This window comes from Pleurodeles waltl, chromosome 12 (assembly GCF_031143425.1).
Source record: "Pleurodeles waltl isolate 20211129_DDA chromosome 12, aPleWal1.hap1.20221129, whole genome shotgun sequence".
Classification (NCBI taxonomy): Eukaryota; Metazoa; Chordata; class Amphibia; order Caudata; family Salamandridae; genus Pleurodeles; species Pleurodeles waltl.
In genome coordinates this window covers 275,358,909-275,380,366 of record NC_090451.1, presented here as the reverse complement: position 1 = coordinate 275,380,366, position 21,458 = coordinate 275,358,909, and the positions used below count along the sequence as shown (strand labels likewise).

Sequence of the window (21,458 nt, the reverse complement as noted above, 5' to 3'; positions counted from 1 at the left end):
TAGGTTCAACATATAGATTTCTACATTTATTGTCAAATGTACTTAGATCATTTTTATCTGGAAGACAGAAGCATTTTTTATATAATCAATTTTGCCCTAAATGTAATAGTTCCCGTTGGTTTTACAGGTATATTTATTTATTTGTGCATGCTGCAGTGGGATAAGAAGCCTTATGCGATCAGGCCATCACAAAAGCCTTTGTTGACACAATGTCTCAGTTTAGGGATAATGCCAGGGTAGCTACGTTTTAAAGGTAATGAGAGGATTGGGAGCAATGAACTCTGTGGCAGCCGGCCAAGGTGTTTATTACCGAGTTACACCAGGGTTCCAGTGTGCAATTTGTGTTCTATAGATATTTGTATTTATTTTAGCAACTAACATCTTTCTCAAGGCCACAGGTTTCCCTAAAATCATACGTAGCGCGCAGAGGTTATCAGTGTAGGTGCTGTAAGTTGGAATGCTTGACTGCATCAACTGCAATCAGGAAACATGACTGCAGACCTTGCAAGTGAAATTATCATGGTTTCCGGGATTGCAGGGGAGCATTGCATGGTTGGGAAGTGAAGACGGCATGGCTTCGGGTGGTAAATAAAAATTGAATTCCTGCTTGTGTAGCAATTATAGAGGGGCATGGCTTTGTGTTAGTATAAATAGATGGTTTGACAAGTGGTCGATATGGCCCTTTAATATGCCATAACAACATAGGTATACATAACAAGGACAACCCTTTATGGCCACGGAACCAGGGTCATTACGTTTTATAACAACAGTAGTCATGTGGGACTCATTCAGAAATTAATACTTCATCTGTGCATTAGAGGAATCCACAATCTATTCAGCATGATTAACTTCATTATGAATTGGTAAATAGCACAGGACAAACATTTTCTGTAAAAATTGCATTATACCTTTTCGTGTGCAGCAGTACGTGATATTAGTGAATATAGTGCAGACGACACAGCACTCAGAATGTAAATGTATTCACACAATGTACAACATAAGACACTTTACAATTCCCACTGGTTGTATATATTATTTCAGACAGTTGAAAACAGGTTAGTTTTATGTTTTTGTCCCTTCATATTAATTGTGGTTGCCAACCGAATAGGAGTTTGACGTTTCAACCATGATGGATTTAAGGGGGTCTCCTCAGGATGTAATTATCTGGGGGCAGGGTTTGGGTAGGCTGTTGGGATGGATGCACCAAGTAGCAGTCCCATATGTATAGTGAGTTCACCACAGTTTTATGTTCTGGGAATCTAACTTAAGACCCCAGGCTGTACAGAGTTTGTTCCTGTACTTTTCTATTTGTTAGGAAACCGAACCCCTTATAAAAAAAACTGAGGGTCCAACACAAGCCTCCTGATTGGCTGCAGAGAGAGAATCAGTGTGTGTTTACAACACTAGAAAGAACTGCGGAAAAATACAACACACATTCTGGGTAGAATACATACTTTTCCCAATTCTTTACCTGCTCTATCAACACTTGTATAATGAAGATCTAAATCCCAAGGTCTCTTGCAACTGGGGAATCGCCATCCTTCCATTGGTACTTCAGGGGGTTATCTCACCTGTTCTTGAGTGAAACCAGTAGTGGGGTTTGGCAATAGTTTTTTTTTTTTTTTATCCCAGTCAAATTTGCCACAAATTAATGGGGAGGCCTAATTCTTGGGAAACTGTTAGATCTGTGTGTAGGTGTTTTCAAGGTCTAGGCAGGCCTCACCCACCTAAAAACATGGAGGTGAGGTCGTGTGTGCTCACTGTCCTGTTCACATGAATGGGGATGAACTTCTCTCCACCATGCATGTGCTGCTTCACAGGAGGCCAGTCGATCCAAGCTCCATTTGGCTTTTTCTCGTCATCAGTATGGTGTTGGACAGGTGGCCTTTAGACCCAGAATCCCTGGGTCAGACCGGCCATTGGGTTCTCTAGTCAGCCTAATACTGGGCAAACCAGCCCTTGGGTTTCCAAGAGTCTGCTCTGTTGCTTGGGAAAGCCCTTACCAGACTGTGGGACCTCCATGCAGAAGTAATGACTCTGGTTCCACAGTAACATGGGTAGGGAACTAAAAGGGTCTTCCTGAGTGGTTAGCTTGCACAGTTCAGTTCAGACTCCCTGCATTTCTTCATAACATTCACACATCAGGTGCACACATCCATTCCCGTACATGCAGTGTACCAGTTAGGTAACTGAAGGCACTTTCAAGTATTCTATGTATACTGCCGACATTCTGTCACTCAAGAGACGCAACAATGTTGGCAAACCAGTTGTGGCACCCCACGTAAGCTTTTAGGAAGATCACTTCACCACCAGCATCGACAAACATGAAATCTGCTCTCCAGGGGTACACACTCTAACTTACATTTGTAGGAAGAGGTCCTTACATGGGGTTTCTGAATTTTCGAGTCCGCACCAGAAGTTTTCAAAGTAGCTTATAAAGACACCTCAGTTAAGTAACGTACAAGCAGAAAAGTTTTAGGAAATTATTAATCCTTTTTGTCACAGTAAGAAGGTGGTGAAGCCTTGAAGAGGAATCTGTAAATGATTGATATTCCTGGTAGAAATGAGCGACATTCTGGGCGCAAAGAGTGTATGTGTCTGAGTAGATACATCCTGCAGAATGTGGATGCAGGAATGACGTCCAGTGCCTTTCAAGAGGTCTGTAACTTATCGTAGTGAGTTCGCCGGTTTAGCGACAAGTGAAGGAATGGAGAGTGAGTAAGACCGTGATGGGAAAGAGACAGAAGAAATGGCGGGAATGAATAAGGTGATGCAGACCGTGTGGTGGTCTTGTGGGATGGAGTGATCTGGAGATTCAGGAACGAAATAGATGGAATGGATGTGGAATGGGGAATGGGGAATCCATTAGTGACATAGTTAAGGACTAAAGTAATGACATTGATATGGACCGAAGTGTGCCACAGTTTCAGGAAGCGGAGTGACGGACTGAAGGAATCCACACAGCTTTTACATACTTTTGTGCATGACTGAGAGTACATTATACTTTTGTTGTTCCTTGCAATATGGTTTAATGCCCTTGTTAATGGAGACAACAGCTAACAAGCATCGGTTTGATAACGAGTTGCCAGTCTTAGGGTACCCATAAAATGGACGACTGTAATTGAATTCGAGTGTGCCGCTAGTTTAATCATCACCTGTCAAATGGTTCTGTTTTTGCGTTTAATTAATATTTCATTGCAGCCCAATTCTTATAACTTCCTGCTCTGTCTTCTTTTCTGACCAGGATCATCCACGAGGATGGCTTCTCGGGGGAAGACGTGAAGCAGTACAAGCCGGTCGTCTACAGTAACACCATCCAGTCCCTGGCGGCCATTGTCCGTGCGATGGACACCCTGGGCATCGAGTACGGAGACAAAGAAAGAAGGGTGAGTTCCCGGCCCCTCTGAACCCTCTCCCCTAAACATGTGGCAAGGAGTCATTGTGACGCTCTCCGGCAAATCTCCTCGAGCTTCGCCGCTCGAGCCATTTGCATATTAATAAACCAGCCTCTCGATAATAGATGTTTGCAAGAGCCGGGCCTGGCAGTGATGAATTATGCAGCACACATCGCAGGTCTGCTTGGGATCTGAGAAAGCTGGGTCTTTTTATAAGCTGTCGGGCCATGACCTACGTGGGTTAGCGCCATTTAAGATTGGGTTGGTGGCCACGCACTGACGAGGACTGAGACCGAAATTACTTGGTTCATTCTCGTATCTTGCCTTCTGCTACAGTGGGTCAAGTGGAGCGAAATTAGAGTTAATAAACCCGGATAGGAAGACAATTTAGGCAGCCTTTCCTCTTTTGCTGCAGCGTGAAGTATGAACCTAAACTGTGGTGATGAAATTAAGCAACACTGGGCCGGGCTTTATCCAGCCGGCCTGCTTGCTGCCTGGTCACGACCATGTTACAAAAGCATTTTCTTAGCAGCTCTGCTCTCAAGAGATTGCTGACCCTTCTGCTCAGTAAAAAATGGGCGAGTTCTGCTGAGGCCCTTATTGTAAATTGCATACCTTTTCAGTTTGGATTTTTTTTTTTACAGCACGGCTGTCAAACATACCAAATGCTTACTGTATACCTAGAGTGGGCTTTGGGTCCACCCCTTTCAACCAGTGGCTTACCTCGATCAGTCTGTTTCAGCCATTGCCTTGGGACGTTATCAGTCAAGCTTCCGAGTGCAGTATTTAACTCTAATCTAATGCTATTAGATGTACAGGTCTCTCCTTCTGCATCTACTCAGGTGCATCCTTCGCCACCTACTTCACGATGAACTATTTTCCTCGTGTTCCACTACTGCTGGTTCCCTCTAATGTGCCTTGCTCTAATGTGCTAACACTTTATACATTTGTACATTAAACCCAGACCTTTTGGCTTTGCCGATGGTTGTTTAAGATCGAGTACTCCTCTCAGTAGCAGTATGCATTGAGTGAAAGTCAGTACTTTGTAAGGAGTTGCATCACTAATATAGGGATCCCTGGGAAATTATTTTATAACATGGCCACAGCCAACAAGTATTGGTGACATATTGGAAAAGCAAGTTTCTTGGTCAATTGTTCCATTACTCCACGATGCACCAAGAGAGGCCACTAGAGCTTGGGGTGCCGTGATGTTTTACTGTTTAGGTTTCATTAAAAACTGCATTTTTTTGAATGACTTCTGTTTTGAGTTGTACATAAATTTGTGTTTTTTTTGGGTTGCAGTTTCTTTAGACACTCCCTCGTACATCCTTCCTGCGTTTGGACTGGATTTGTAGCCTCTGTGATTGGACTAGACAAAAAAGTAGCAAGATGCTTTACTCTGTTTAATTCTGTTGGCCTTAACCATTTCCTTTTAAGTCTGGGCAGCTTTCGCTTGTTACTGTTGGGTGCTTCTGTGGGAATGCGCGTGAAGTAAATATTACGCTTTGTGAATGCTGTCTTTGTAGTCACATGACGACCAATACTGAAAAAGTGACTACTGATAGCTCATTTTAATTTCTAAATAAGCCTTTTACGTAACGTGTGCTTTTTTACTATTTTAACAGCGTTTTGGCTTATTTTTGTAGTTTTGGTTAGTACATTTTGACTGTAACCAAAATGTAAATGCCAAGGACCAGTATGTGCAAGGGTGGGCAAATAGGTTTTATTCATATATTTTTCCAAATATATGTTTTCCTTTCTTTATCGAAGCTCTACTGCTAGTTTTGTCATAAGGATTTCCTGGTTTTGTAGTTGTATGTTCATGATCTCAGCCAGTGTGTAGTGCTGCAGTGGCCGTATACACATGCATACACTGTTTATCAACTGAGAACATGTTCTTGTAGTTCTGCTCATGTCACTCTATGGCCTGGCCTTCTGCATGTGCGAAGGGCGCTTGATGTGTGCTTAGTCTCTGATCATTATGGATCCCTTCCAGCAGACTGCTAACATGGTTTTACACAGGTGACTCCAGGGACTGGAATGGAGCAGCGAGTGTGTTGGGGGTGTCTATTTTGCAACAGCATAATTAGTCACTGTCCCATGTGGGTCTTCTTGGAAGAGACTTCGCTATGAGTAGAGGTCCTCCTTTTTTCATGGAGTTACAGTAGTCAATTAAGTCCTCTGACACAAATACAGTCTGTTCCTTTATAAGATGTGTGACTTGGATACCAATGATCCAGACATACATAATGAATAAGAACAATTTCGGCATACCCTGAAGACGTGGGGACATGACGTGCAGACCTCATGCGTAGTTTGCAAATGCTGCGGCCAGAGGCCACTTTGTGGACTAATTTAGGGGTCGAGACTGTGGCTTCCTAATTCAAAACTAATGGTGATTTCACATAACTAGGAAAATGGTCTGCCTTAGTAGTAGGGAACCTCATCAATGCAATGCTAGGATTGTCTTCAGAGCATGGCCATCTTATAAAGAGGCCCCTCTCTGTAGAAGTGTGATGCAGGTTGTTTAGCAGCAAAGTACCTGCACAGGTGTTTTTAATTTCTCCAGTCTGTGATACATTTGTCTAATTTGATTAATCTAAATAGGTCTATTAATTTATTGCTCTAGTACTTTTTAGCTGGAAGAATTATGTATGCACATTTGGCCAACTCTCCACTTCCAAGATTGTAGGCAGAAAGATGCTGTTTCTTTGTGTGGCAACTGATTTCCTATTGAGCCTAGCAGAGGACATCACTTGATTTTGGTCATTTTACTAGTGTGGTACAAACATTGGGTATTCCCTCGGCTCTCTAAATCACATCTTTTGTCTTATTCTTGAGAGCGAGGGAATAGTACAGCCTGCTACGTAGTCTCTCCCAATCTCTTTGTGGCTTAGCCCCCATCATGGGTTCCCATTGTGTGCTGAGTTGTATATGTTATCTGTGTCTGTTCTTCCGGACCCTCCCCCCTTCTTTCACACCGCTTGAGACCACATTCTACCTCCAATTGACATCAGTTTAATAGACATGGGTAGAGGAAATCCTTTTTATACTAACCCTTTCCTGTGACCTTCTCTGATTTCTCCACCATCATAGACATCTGAACCTAAGCTAGCATAGAACATCTCATCCAGCACATTAGACAACTTGGGAACCGCCTGGTCATTTCCACACCCTTGGAGCTTGCAACCCTCGGTTAGTTACCAGGGCACCCCCAGGTACACTGAAAAACATCTAATTCTGTTGTGGATCTAGGGAAACCTGGGATGCGAGAACTATCACACTTCACACACACAGGGCCCAGGAGATTAGGGCATGTCAATGCCAAAGATACCCAAAGAAGTAGCGTATTCCTCACAAATGCACATTACAATAATTATGGTACTGATTATCAGTGGGTCTGCCTAATTAATTGAGATACTTGAACAATTAAAATGTGCAATGTGTGTCTGTATTTCTCTGTGTTTTCTAACAGAAGAAATATTATGTTAATAGAGAGGAAAATGTGCCACTGGCCGATGTGACTGTATCTATATGATGACTGACTTTCTTTTTTTACAAGGGGCCGGATACCACGGATGGAATATCTACAGTTTTCAGAACATCATTGGCATACTACATGCACCTAGGAGACAGCGGGGGCACTATGTGCTTAAGACATTCCATTAGGACGTATCAAAACTTGCAAAATGCCTGGGTAACATGATAGTTACCGATTCCTGGGTTAATACCATTGTCTAGAGTTTCTGGTCAGATACTCAATACAGTGTCATCTCTCTAGTGAAAGAAGAGCTCTTTCTGTATTAGTCTGTGGGCAACATCCGACTTATTAGGTACAAAATTCGATACCTTAATTACATTTTAAAATACACCATTAAAATACTAAACAACAACTCAAAAACTAATGAAAAGGCTCACATTGCTGTAAATTAACCTTGCTATTGCTTTACTGATTTGTTGTTGTTGGTGGAAATTTGATCATCGTGAGGAAACGTTTTTTGGCTTTCTGGAGTATTGTTAGCAACTGTAGAACTAATGGTTGCTGCTAAACTCATACATCTGTTAATTCATTATGCAGATTGGGCCTTTAAAGGAAACATGCACCCCACAATATTTTCTTTATTCAAGTTGGCAGTGCTGTGCCATGTATTAATTTATGCCAATCCAGGACATTTGGTGGCTCCCATACAGGTATCGGTTTCTCCTTTTTGGGAAGGCTACAAGAGATGCAACAGTTTAGCCCTAGCTCTTCACATGTTTATCATGAGGACAAGATCATGCATCTTAGGGGCCAGAGAATGGAGCGGAATAAAGTATTGTTAAGAGATAGGTTACCCAGAGAAGCATCTTTAGTGTTGTGGATACCATCTACAGCCCAAAACAAAGTGTATTCTGCAAATAGAGCTGAGCCACGTAGGCATCCATTCAGTTCCCAGAAGTTGGCAGTTCATGTGGCCTTTGTGTAATATCGCAGATTTTGCTTCTTGGCCAAATTGACAACAAAATTGAGCATGGAGCAGGCTGATGGAGCTCTGAGCAGAATGTTGCACAGTTGCATCAAAAGGTAGACTGTGTTTCTCAACTAAATAAGCGTTTAGAACCTCTTACGTTTCTTACAGGCATGTTAAAGGTCTTACCTATCATTTAAATAGTGTGGCGATATGGCAGAATGCAAATGGTGCACTTCAGTACCCGAACACATTCCTACCAAAAATTCTAATAAAATGACATTCATTTTATAAAGATGTTTTATGTATAATAATAGATGAAACATTTCTTACAGATCCATCGCCAACATTCACCTGCTCATACTTGATTAACATATGATTTGTAGAGAGGGCATTACAAGCAGTATTGTGTCATTTAGTAGATATGTCTCTAAATAAAAGGTTAGTCGCACAAAGCAGCATTTTTTTGAGCTATTCGGTCAGCTTCTGTATAAATTGTTTCCGTTGTACATATGAATTAACACGCAGTGATCTCTTGGTGGTTTGTCAGACTACACCAGACGTTTCCTTTCAGAGTAGCAGAAAAAAAGCATCTCTCCTTGCTGCCTGTTAAATTATTTTATAAAATTGCGTCAACCCTTTTCCTTATCCTAAAATAAACACTTTATATCGCTTGTTTTCTGTAGCACACGTTTGTAGCAAATGTTAAAGCAGGGATAGTGACACTGTGTGTGTTTTCTTTCTATCCACTGCATTTGCAGTGTTGTTTTTAATCTAAGTTTATAATCCCTGACTATTTCGAATATTTGTGATGGAATTATCCTTAAGTGTACCCTCCTTAGTCGGTGACCTATTTACTGCTTAGAGTTCCAGTGGTCTCTGTTTTCAGGGACCTTGATATTTTATTTCTGACACGTTAATCAGTTTTATGGCCTTGTTCAGAAGAATGCGCGCATTGTTATTGACCAATTAGAGAAAGATAGCAACCCATCAGATTGAACAGAAATGTGTAAACTGCACGTGTCAAGAACATGTACTAAGACCCTGCTCTGAAGGAGTAATTAGCTGTTCGAACTGCCACGAATTGTTATCCTTCATATCATTCTTGCACTTGAACATCTTCTCATCTACCTAGCTCCCGTGTGATTGATCACTTCTTCTCTGAATTCACTGCTAGTCATAAATAGTGTCTGAGCAGAGTTACATCTCTGCAAATGAATACGTTTCTGTATTTGATCAGGAATCCTCGACCTCTGTAAATAGACATTTTTCTTTTTCTTTAATGCACCCTGTTGCAATCCTTAGATTTGCTATTCCCAGTGTACTTGGTGTTCATACTATAGCACAGTTGCAGTGTTTTCTAGGTGAAATGAGAATTCTTGAATTGTCACGAGTGCAATCTCTAGGACATCTATCTCATAGTGACCGTTTCATCCTTCGTCAAGCGAGTCCTCACTCCAGATGACACTTGTAGTGCATCTGCTTCTAAGATAAAACACTTTGGGGGTCATTCTAACTCTGGCGGGTGGCGGAGGCCGCCCGCCAGAGTTCCCCCGACAGAACACCGCTCCGCGGTCTGAAGACCGCTGCGGTGATTCTGTGTTTCCCGCTGGGCTGGCGGGCGACCGCCAGAAGGCTGCCCGCCAGCCCAGCGGGAAACCCCTTCCCACGAGGAAGCCGGCTCCGAATGGAGCCGGCGGAGTGGGAAGGTGCGACGGGTGCAGTTGCACCCGTCGCGAATTTCAGTGTCTGCTAAGCAGACACTGAAATTCTTTGTGGGGCCCTCTTACGGGGGCCCCACGACACCCCATACCGCCATCCTGTTCCTGGCGGGCGAACCGCCAGGAACAGGATGGCGGTATGGGGTGTTGGAATCCCCATGGCGGCGCAGCAAGCTGCGCCGCCATGGAGGATTCCTGAGGGCAGCGGAAAACCGGCGGGAGACCGCCGGTTTTCCTGTTCTGACCGCGGCCAAACCGCCGCGGTCAGAATGCCCTGCGGGGCACCGCCAGCCTGTTGGCGGTGCTCCCGCCGACCCGGTCGGAATGACCCCCTTTGTGTGTTTTTAAAGATGTTAAAAAACTTCCTCTAGCACTAGCTAATATTTTTCCTACGCCCAGGTGTTGTATTACAAGCAGCATCTCTGAACTGTGCTGTATTGTACACCTCTCACCTCCACCTCCCAAACAAATTTTAGAGGAAAATGTTTTCTTATCCATTCAGGCTTCTTTGCTCGTTTTTCAGGCTTGACCTGCTGCTGCCTCCAGTGCACTTGTACCAGCACCTTCATAAACGTTACATTTACAAATGCTCCTTGATTGTTTGGCAGTCACTTCTTTTAACAAAAAAAAGAAAGAATGCATCCATGTACATGACTACGTTTCAGAGTCTATAATGGGTAGTGAGAGAGATAATATGATAATTCAAATGCATTCTGTGCCATGGTAATAAAAATGAACTTGAACTATGACTGGATTCGGATGGATGTAGCTGATTCAGGAGAGTTATCATCAGCTTTTGCCCTTACAAAAGACCAGTTGTGAACTCACAGTGGGCTTACAGGTCGCCCTTTGCTGCTTACCATTGGTTGATGTTTCATTCTTATTTGCTTGCTTCTTATTTAATGGCTTTCTTCCTTTTCCAAACTTGTCCATTTTATGTCCCTCCCCAAACATAGCTTTTTTTCCCCATCCTTTTGCTTGGCGGACTTGTATCTTTCTACTGCACACTTTAAGGGAAGTCCTTTTTTCTTCTGGGTTAACCACTCCTGGCTTTGCCAGTGCCTATTTGTCAGCGTCACTCATTTTAGAATTATTGTAGTATTGCTTAATTTTTAAAATCTTTTTTATTATGAACAGATTTAAGCAAATTCTTGTAGTTACATGTTTTGTTTCCCTGCACATTTTTGACATCTAAGACGTGATCTGACTCATCTGATCTAATTTGCCTTTCAGAAATACAATATGCTATTAAGCACTTTGCATTCCTAGGTGATATATTTCTTTCACCCAAATACAAAGAAAGAAGGGCAAAGGTAAAGTGCACCTCTGCTCTTTTTTCTCCTCTCTTTGTGCATGTCAGCTCTCGCCTACCGATGAAAAGTGAGAACGCCCATCCCTAACGTTTCTGCATATTAATGCAGCCGTATTGCAGCACGTCATTGAAGATGAATGCGCCCCACCCTTATTGGTTTTGTAAGTAGGGATCTTGATTTGTTGGACCATCTGCTGGAAAGCAGTGAGTTAAGAATCCTGCTCTTCAACCACTGGTTTGAAGTTTTTGCTTCTGGACAGCCCTATGAATAGGGTTGCCTTAGTTTATCCAGTTGAAAGCTGAGACTCTGTGGTTACTTACATTAGGAGATTGTCCTAATGAGCGGATGGTAATGTAAACTCTTACAGCTTGTAGTATCAGAAATTATTACGGTAATAGTGTGTAAGGCATCCAGCAGGCATGCAGTGAGCGGATGGTTCACAGGCTTGACGTGAACTTTGTGAGGGTTCCCATCCGGATTAGAGAGAAGGACTCACAAGGGGAAAGCAGTCTTTCCACACACACCCCAAAGTCATTACTCTGGATGATGTCTTCCTAGTGATCTGCATAGTGGTAGCATCTCTACTGTTCTTATACTGTCACTGAATCAAGGTTTAATCATTTGCTTAAAATAATTGGATACTTACGGTTATTTAGCCACATTGATAGAAATCCAACAGTTGTGTGAGGAATGACTTGAAGAGGCCATATTCAATAGAGGAGAAACTGTTGTCCATGAACAGCCCATTTTCGCTAAGATCCACCACCGGTAGTCATCCTAGAATGTTTCTTTGTTTGATGTCTACTTGGGTTTTGAGATGCACTGCAGCATCATTGACCTGATGCCCCTTTAATAAGACACCATCACTTTCAAAAACTACTTTTTCCTATATTAGAAGACTAAAATCGAGCAAGTTTTGCGATATTCCCTTGTTGCGATGTTGCATGTTTTGATGTTGGTGAGACCTGTTATTTAGTCCGCTTAGTATCTGGATCGTGCCAGAGCAGTACAATTGTAATTACTGTCCATTAGCGGCTGCACTTGCAGCAGTTGGTAAATCAGGTGCTAGACATCTGGGCGCACATCGTGGCCTAGACTGAGGTTGTTTTTCTCGGTCTGATAAATTGTCTGTGACGGACAGATTCAGCACGGGAAATGTCATTTTTAAGCTTCGAGACCACTTTCCACTGGGCAGAACTGTCACTACTCACATACAGGCTTTATATTCGGAAGGAGCTCGGTAAGAAGGCTTCTTATTTATGAGGAATTGACCCTGTAACCTTTTGACGGCATTAAGGTGATCCTTTAGGTTCACTTGCTAAGAATATAAATTCTTTTAATGAAAGGCTAAAGATAGCATTTCTCTCTGTGCTCCTCTGCCTTGGTGTTGTAAGGCATTCAGATCAAAGTCGGATGTTGGAAGGCGGCTGAATTAATTGCAGCCTGTAGATGTGTAGTTAGAAAGTGAGGGCTGGTAGGTCTGGAGCGTTGAACTAGCCCAACATGCACCGAGGCAGTAGACTGGCATTTGGCCGCTCTTTATAAAGTGGCAGACCAGTTGACAAGCCTGCAGTGCAACGCTGCAGGAAAGCTGACCAATCACTAAGAAGGAAAGCCATTTTAGTAGAGTTAGGAGTAGGTTGTGCAAAACCTGGAAAGGAGAAAAGAAAAACAGCATCTTTGTCAGGAGCGCAGGGAGTTAAAAGAGCAGAGCAGAGCCTGAAAAGCCAACTAATGCACAGGTGGGGGTAAAGGTTTCTGCCAATTCCTGCTCTCTTCTTATAACCAAGAACCATAGAGTGTTGCGTTATCATTTAATAAAAAATAATTCAACAGAAATCATTGTTTAAAGGGGCATGAATTTACATTGAAATGCACCTGAAGATGATTTCTGAATCTTTTTTTTATAACATTTGTGTTAATTTTTAATTGGGGTCTCAACTGTGCCATAATCGTGCTTATACCAAAGGAGAGGAAGCCACACAATCGGAGCTCCTTATATAGCCCTAACCCTGCTTTAAATACTGAAAGTAAAATCTTGGCCAAAATTCTCATTACTTGGCTCATTGGAGTGATAGCAGACTTGGTGCACGCCGATCAGACTGGCTTTATGCCCCGGTGGGCCACGAGAATAAACCTCTGATGTCTATATTTGTAGTTGGACTATCTGGGAACAGATGAGACCCCCCCCCCCAGGGCAACAGTGTCACTTGACGCTGAGAAAGCATTTGATTCCATTGACTGCCTCTATCTCATGGAGATTCTGAAGAGGTTTGGCTTTAGAGCCTGTTTTCGCAGTTGGGTGGCCCTCCTGTATAAATGACCCACTATGACCGTGAGAGTAAATGGTGTGGTCTCAGACACCTTTATCTTGAGAAGGGAGACAAGGCAGGGATGCCGGCTCTTGTCTCTCCTTTTTAGGGTCGAGACTGCGTCGCATGCGCTTGCACATGCGTTTCGCTTGTGAGACGCTTTAGGAGTTAGAAAAGGGCTCGGAGCCCCGTCCATGTCACATCAGTGTCTTTCATTGGTTCGTGGGCTTGCCTGTTAAAATCTGCTTGCTTTCATTAGTGGAAGGCACGCATACGTCATGCCTTTTCCGGTGGTTAGCCCTCCTCAAGCGCAGCGACCAAGTACTGAAAACATGAGCGGCTCGCTGTTCCCCGTCAGGTTTGTGGACTACTTTTTATCTTTTGTTGGCAGCGCGATCTCGCTTGGCAGAAGTTGAGCGCTTAGCATAACATCAACCCTGTTACATAGTTAATTGCACTTTTGCTGGTTACGTAGATAATTGCACTTTTGCCGATAGGTTTCACTACGAGTGAACTGTAGCAGTGCGATTGCGCTGTTTTTTCCCATTTAGTTAGGCAAGAAAAATCCGGTTGGGAGTTTACAACTGCTAATAGCAGTAACTCGGAGAAATGCAAGACCCTATTGCATTGCAAATGCTTGTTTGCTTTCTACTTAGTCACTGGCATGTTTGGTGAGATGCCGAGCGGACATTGTGGGATTCCTCCAAATTATGGCAGAGCTAGAGAAGATCTTCCCATATGCGAATGACGCCTTGCTTTACCTCATGGCTCCTATACTTTTGGTCCCCAAAGTTCTGTCACTATTCCGTGTCTTTGAGGCATATTAAGGGTTCTGCATCAACTGGGACAAGTCTGTGACCCTCCAGTTAATGTTCTGGGACGGTTGGAGGGCATGGTGGGGGGGGGGGACTTTCGCCAGACCCAGGCAGGGTTTGAATTCCAGGGATCTATATCACCAGGGAACCAGACCGTTTTTTGGAATTGAACCTAGCCAGAGTGTTGACTGAGTTCTGTGACGACGCTTTCTAAAAAGATTACACTCTCCAAATTGTTGTATGTCTTGCTGAATACTCCCTTCATTATCCCAAGGCCCTACTTTGGTGAATTATACAAGATACTTTGCATCCTACTCTGGGATAGGGCTCACCCAAGAATAGCTCTTAAAACCTAAATCTACGTAAAACGGAAGCCATGCCTACTTATTGGAACATATCACAGGGCTACTCATTTGCAAGCGATTAATGACTGGGACCACAGCCCTTACTCTGAACCAACCTATAGGACAGAGAAGAAGGTAATGGAAGGAGTGTTCCATATTCACTATGTCTGCAGTAAGAAGGATAGAAGGCAGCTGCCGGAGCTGACCAGAGCCGCCTTGTGGACTAGGGATGATACAACAGCTGCCGTAGCTGGAAGGGGAGGCTCAGTCGACCTACTCCGCTTTGGAAAAGTACTGTGTTATCTGATACAGGTAGACTGACAGGTTTCTGAGTTTGGGAATCAATAAACTCGGGGATGTGGTCTTGGGGGATGACTTTGTATTAACAGGAGTATGCCCTGGCTGAGACACAGCAGTTCTGATGCATCCAGTTGACACATGCCCTGAGGAGAGATCGGGTATTAGGGGAGGTCCTTCAGGACCACTCCCGAAAGTTGGGTGCACGGTGACTCACACATCAGGTGGTCTCCCGGCTGTACCGCAAAATAATAAATAATGTGCCTGATACACTGTGGAGACTGCAGGAGAAGTGAGAGGCGGATGTGGACCCACTAGAGGATGTGGATTGGAAGGCTTCTTTGATGCACCCTAGAGGGGAATCCATCAGAGCTAGGTTCCCCCTGATCCAGTTCAAAATACTGTATATGTCCAATTACCTCAGGTCCCGCCTCCATAAAATCAGAAGGGCTGAGAGCCCGTTGTGCCTTCTCTGTGATACAGAAGAGGGGACCTTCCTCCACATGATCTGGGGCTGTTTCAGGACAAGACAATATTGGGGGTCCATTGCCAAAGAATTGAAGGAGGTGGTGGGTACTGTTATTTCCAAGATCCCTCAGTTGATTGTGCTAGGCATACTTAATGATGGGCTCATCCCCAGGACGCAATTGCAGTTCTGTATGCTGGGTTTTGTTGTTACCAAGAGGGATCTGGCCAGCCTTTTGGAAGGGTGGGAGAAGTGTTCCCACAAGAGACTTGTGGTGGGACTGTATGAATAGATACACGGAGGTGGAGAGGATGGTGTATGACAGCAGGGACTGCCCCAGGAAATTTGAGAAAACTTTGTAGGAAATTGAGGCATTTCTGGGGCCTCAAGGTTTATTTCGGTGTTCTATCAGATGAAGAGAATCCAACTTGATACTGTCATCAATGAGGTGGATCTAGTCACGGACCTTGTGCTGCAACACTTTGCAGGGATTGCTGGGAGGCGGGAAGGAAGGATCGTGATGTGTTCTGGGGTATGTCTGAGCTTATTGCATACATATTGTTTGTTTGTAAAATCAATAATATATATATATTTTTTTAAATCACTAGGGTGTTTTACTTGGAAATGTTTAGCAAATAAATAAGTTATTCTCATTGCAGGCCAGCTTATTTCTAGGCAATTAAAATTGTATGTCATTTTTATGAAAAGATGTTGTCTTTATCTTTGGTGCACTATTGATGAGCCAATAATAATAGTAATGCTTCCACAAGGTGCAGTTTTCACCTGATCTAAACATATGTGACTGCAGGGAATTGACTCCTGCATATCTGTAATACTTTGTTTTTGAGGAGTATTGGTTTGGGTTCTGTTAATAGAATGGGCTAGTCATACCCTTTTTGTAGACATGCCTCTTCAGTTTGAAATATCAATTGACCTGAATTGTGGAAGATCATTCATGCCAAATCAGCCTTTTTTTAGCATGGCACATACATGCAAAAAACGACCCAGCCGGGCTTTTTCATTCATGAAAAGGCATTTCCAATTGTAAACCTCAAATGTCTGCAGGACACAAGTTAACTTATGGAAAAGTGTTAATTGGACATGAATGAAGAGAACCCGAGCCCCACAACCTAACGATGTGGCTGCTTTTGCCATTGAATGTCTCTTAGAAGTGACTTCCTAATTTACATTTTAATACTAGCATTTCTTGCTCCGTTTGCTGTTTGTGCAGTCGGTATGTCTGCTGAGTTTCTCTTTGGTTGACTTCAACCTTAGCATCTTCTACAGGAAATAGATTTTTGTCTTCTGGCTTTTTTTGTTTTTGTTTTTTTACCCCAGTAAAAATGATATTTGTAACTTATCCCTCTCCCTTCACCTCTACTCTGTTTGTTTTTGTTGATGCGATTCTCCTATGCTTATCCATCGGTGCTTTGTTTGTTTTTAGTTGTGGTTCGCACTTGCGATGTACCACCAGCAGGGACAAATAATTACATTTGTGCAGACATGCATGCTTTACTTCCCAAACCATACAATTAGAGTACTAATTTTTACTTTTACAATCAAGAGGGCAAGCATGGTTCGTTGAAAGAGGGGCTTATCACATATTCCTAAGGCTTTTCTTGATTATATTCACTTCATTGTTTTACTTGTATTACAAGTTCAAGAACATCACTCTTGTTTTATAAAATATTTTAATTTTCAATTGTTGTGTTTTAATCGGTTTTATGTAAACCTATACAATAAGGAATGGCTTCCTCAAGCATGGGTCCCTCATGGTTGTGGGTGCAGATTGTTGTTGCTGTCATGCTGTGGTCTGCGTCACCTTTTGCTCTTTGAGCCATCACTGGGACCCATGAACAAGATTGCCAGTACTCCACAGTCTGCTAATCCAGAGTCCTTGTCTGCTGCAAGCTTTGGGCTCCCAACACTGACTCATGTACAGCTGTCAATGTTTCTTAGTTCAGATTTTCGGCCCTCTTTATTCAGTCTCACCTCCAGACCGCTTTAAGCTGACTCTTGTTGAAGACCTTTTGTCTACAACTTATTACATATTGGCTTTGGGTCACCTCCATGCCCATGATTGGATAGCTTTCTTTTCTAGCTCCATTATTGGTACCTAATTTACAACAGTAATAGCTCTATCTCGAGCAAATGCAAGACCCATTGCATTGCAAATGCTTGTTTTACTATTCCCTCAGCACTCCATGGGAGCAAGACTTCTTTTCTTGCTGTCTACCTTGCCTGTTTGTTTTCCTAACATTTCCTCCCCTGTTTTTTTGTTTTTTTTGCTTTAACTCTACCCCTGCTCATGTTTTTTTTTAAAATTTTAAAACTTTTTTATTTTAGAACGTCCCGCTCTGATCCCTTTGTCCCAGATCAGATCTTCTTCCTTGATTCTCTGCTGCTCCTCCATGTTCATCTTCCCATTTTTATTTATTTTATTTCCAAGAAGGCCTAGCGGCTGCAGCGTACTACCAGGTTGCTAGATTATTTTTTTGTGCTCCTGTGCACTTCGCTTAATTTTACTTTACTGTTCTAAAATAGCTGTCTGCCAAAATGGCCGCTGGCAATGTTATAATGGTAAACTAAAAAAACTTTAAAAATGACCACTAGTGCACCACACCACATGCTTGCAAATGGTGAAGATTTTGGAATCTTTTTGAATGAAAGAAGACTATTCGAAGGAGGCCACTGTGTGCAAAAATCTGTTGATACACAGACAGCCATGTTGGCTCTTTTTTCATTAGTATTCCAACACGGCTAATAGGAATTTTAATAAAAAATAAAAGATAAACGTTATGAAAGTCCTAGCGAAGACAAAAATTGATCAGTTGAGTCTGCACTTGACTTTTAAACAAGAGACCTGTTAGCTTTGCCAATGCTTGTTTTTCAGGCAAGGAACATACAAACAGCTGTGTCAGTTCACTTCAGCTTTGGTGTGAAACTTTTAACTTCCTTTGTTCACCCTAGACTTCAAGCTTCTTGCTGTTCCAGTGTGATCGTGGGGCCCTTTGCGCTCTCAGCCGTCACCAGGCCTCACTCAGCTGACAGTGCTGCCCGGCCCTGGTGTGCAAGAACATGCATAAGCTGGGTTTGTAACTGACGTAGAGCAGTGACCCCACCCCATGTACAGTTTAACACACCGCCTTTTATTGTATAAAAACCAGTACAGTTGGCCTTGTCGCTCTGTATCCTTTCTATGCCAGTGGGCATATCACTAGTGGATTTACAATTCGCCTCTCTCTTAGGCTTCAAATAGGAAAATACGCACTGTCTAGTAAGGCTGAACAACCAAGCACTTACTCTTTGCGCTAGTGGCCAGAAACAAACTTTACGCTTGTTAGGGCCCCAGAATATTAACAGAGAGCTGTATAATGATCAGCCAATCTTCTCCGAACCTCTAACAATCAGCTGTCTGCTAAGGAAGCCCCTGGCATGGACCGTGGCCTGGAAGGACCTGCACCACATGAAGGTGCTGGCAGAGGTCCTTGTGGCTGGGTCAGACACGTACGGTAGCAAACCGTGGCGCATGTTTGAATAACATTCGATTTCGACAGGACAGTGAATTTCTGAAGCTTTTCAGACCCCATGAATATTTTACTGCTTTCTGCAATTAAATTCTTTTTGCGGATTACAGCCTGGTGGATAGTGAAAGCAGGTACTTCCATTTGTTACCTTCAGGTCTTCTCGAACAGGACTTTAGGAAAAGGGAAGCAATTTGTCAGTCGCATTAAGTGCCCGGTGTTTGCTGGTTGTAGAAATGTAAAGGTCTATTTGTCCTCTAATGCTGTCGAATTGTTTGGTGTGATCCAGTCACATCCGACTGTGCAAATGGAACGGGTGGTAGGTGAAGGTAGAGTCTCTGGACTAGATGTAGCAATTTCCGAATTTGCGATTCGGAAATTGCGAGTCGGTGTGACTCGCAAATTCCGAATCGCAAATTTGGATGCAGAATGGTGTCTCAGACACCATCTGCGAATCTCTATGGGGTCGCAAAGACCCACCTCATTAATATTAATGAGGTGGGTCGCATTTTGCGACCCCATAGCGATTCTCTGCACTCACAGGGATGGTGGCCTGCTGGAGACAGCAGACCTCCATGTCTGCGACTGCATTTTTAATAAAGCAGTTTTTTTTTTGTATTGCAGCCTGTTTTCCTTAAAGGAAAACGAGTTGCAATACTAAAAAAATAACGAAATCATTTGGTTTCGTTTTTTCAGACCAGGCAGTGGTCCATTGGACCACTGCCTGCTCTGAAAAAACATTTTTGGCAACATTCACAAAGGGGGAGGTGTCCATGGGTTACCACCAGTGTGACACTGGTGGTAACTGCAAATTGCTTTGCGACCGCGTTCGCGGTCACAAAGCAATTCTGCATCGCGGTGCGAGTTGCAAATAGGAAGGGGACATCCCTTCCTGTTTGCGAGTCGCATTCACATTTTGCGAGTCGGTACTGACTCGCAAAATGTGAATGAGCATCGCGATGCGCATTTTGCATTGCGCAAACTGCGATTTTCGCAGTTTGCACCATGCAAAATGCTTCCTACATCTGGCCCTCTGTTCGGTTTGTTGCATTTAAACTCACAAATCACTCGACTCGCTCACCCCATGCTTCCTCTCGTTGGTCTTCAGTGTCATCTGCATGCACTGCTGCTGCATGAGGTGCTCTTAAGATGGCCCTGCTTGTTACCGCCTATATCGCTTTCTAATCAGATGGCCTCATCCAGTTTGGCGATGGCAGTACAAAAAGTACGCTCGTGCAGTTTGTACAAGTTCGTAACCACTATAACTGCCAGGAATGATGGTTTCCAGGTAGACAGTCACTTTCCAGTCACTCCAAGGCTTCACAAAACCCACAGGAGATGCCACAAGCTCTTACACGAGATTGCCAGGCAGCGGGTGCCCTCCGTGTCGAGAGTGCTCCTTCGGGTGTAGCACTTTGAGGTTTGAAATTATCTAGGTGCATTAAAAAGCTTCAGCCTTTCCACAGCACTGCGCTGGTGCACAGAATATCCCGCAGACCATAGCAATTTAGCTGTAATGGTGGAGACTGCGGTGGAAGTGAATTGTACACTAAGACCATGATTAGGAATGGGGCGTATGAGAGAAGGGTGTGTGTACCTCACCTGGTAAATACCAACACTGTGGGATGAGATGCAAATCTAGTGTGGTAAATACCGCCTATTCCGAGTTTTCATTCAGAAAACAGGGTATTTATTGCACGTAGAATTTGTTGATTACCGCACCAAATATGTACTATTTTCTTGGGACTGTAGGCAGGTTTAAAGTACCTGGTCAAAATTTCAGCATGTACGATAATGACCATAATACTTGGAATTCTGATATATGCTGTATAGAAATTACTGCCCACAGCGGAGTTTAACGTCCAACTCGTGATCGGAGGCCTTACTAGTGGCATACTTCAGTGTTCGTACCAATTCACCACTGTGGAAGAGAACCACAATGTGGTGCCTCATGAAGATACACATTGAGTACCACAACACCCCAGGTCCCCTCTGATCTCTGTTCATGTATTCCTGCACATATGAACATTAATCAAAATGTATTTGCGTCTGTTCTGATTTCATAAGAGGATAGTAGGATGCAATTACGGAGAAGCTTGGCAAACCTACGCATGCCACTGGAAACATGTGAACATAGGGTGGTGTGTGGCCTAGAATTTCGCACACAGCAAGTGGACTTGCTGTACTTGCACAAGGCCTTGTTATATTTCTTAGCTGCACGATAAAGCTCACGAAGAGGTGAAATCTGGCATTAATTATTTTTTAAAAAAACATTGACTGCTAAATGCAGCCGCTCTGTGCAGGTCGCAGCTGCTGCCGCATTAAAAGGAAAACACATCATCAGTGAAAAGCCATGAGTGCAGCCTGTAATTGATGTAATCCCCCAGGAATTGTCCAATCACTGCAGCGAACTGGGAGTTCTAGAGGCCGCGAGTGAGACCGAGGCTGAGCAGCCGCCAACCTGGCGTCTTAAGGTTTCCCTTTGTGGCACATCTGTGTGCTCCCCAGTGGGTGTGGCAGAGGTTCTTGTTTTGTATTTTTATGTGCGTTCAACCAAATGTTGTCACTCAACACGCATAGTCTTCAGCAGCCTTCTTTTTAGGGTGCCTTTTGTTAACGGTGTTGGACACGGATCCAGCGCGCAACATCATACAGGGAGTTTATTTATGGGATCGTTTTTAAAGCGTGTTTCTTCTTTGCTCTGGTTTCGTTTTCCTGAGGTTTTGCACTAGCGACTTGTAGATTTTACTGCATGGCAATTTCGTAAAAATGGTTCACTCTGCCAAGTAAAATAACTGCTTTCAGCAGTGTGGCTCAATTCAG

General features: G+C 43.3%; 1 protein-coding gene across 2 annotated transcripts in view; it reads left to right on the top strand.

The window, feature by feature from the left end:
• GNAO1 (G protein subunit alpha o1) overlaps window positions 1–21,458 on the top strand; it is a 552,951-nt gene that overhangs the window by 144,812 nt on the left and 386,681 nt on the right. For both annotated transcript variants that reach the window (XM_069215851.1, XM_069215852.1), the window contains exon 3: window positions 3,245–3,386. In XM_069215851.1, coding sequence (XP_069071952.1) covers window positions 3,245–3,386 — 142 coding nt within the window. The remainder of the gene's footprint in view (window positions 1–3,244; window positions 3,387–21,458) is intronic.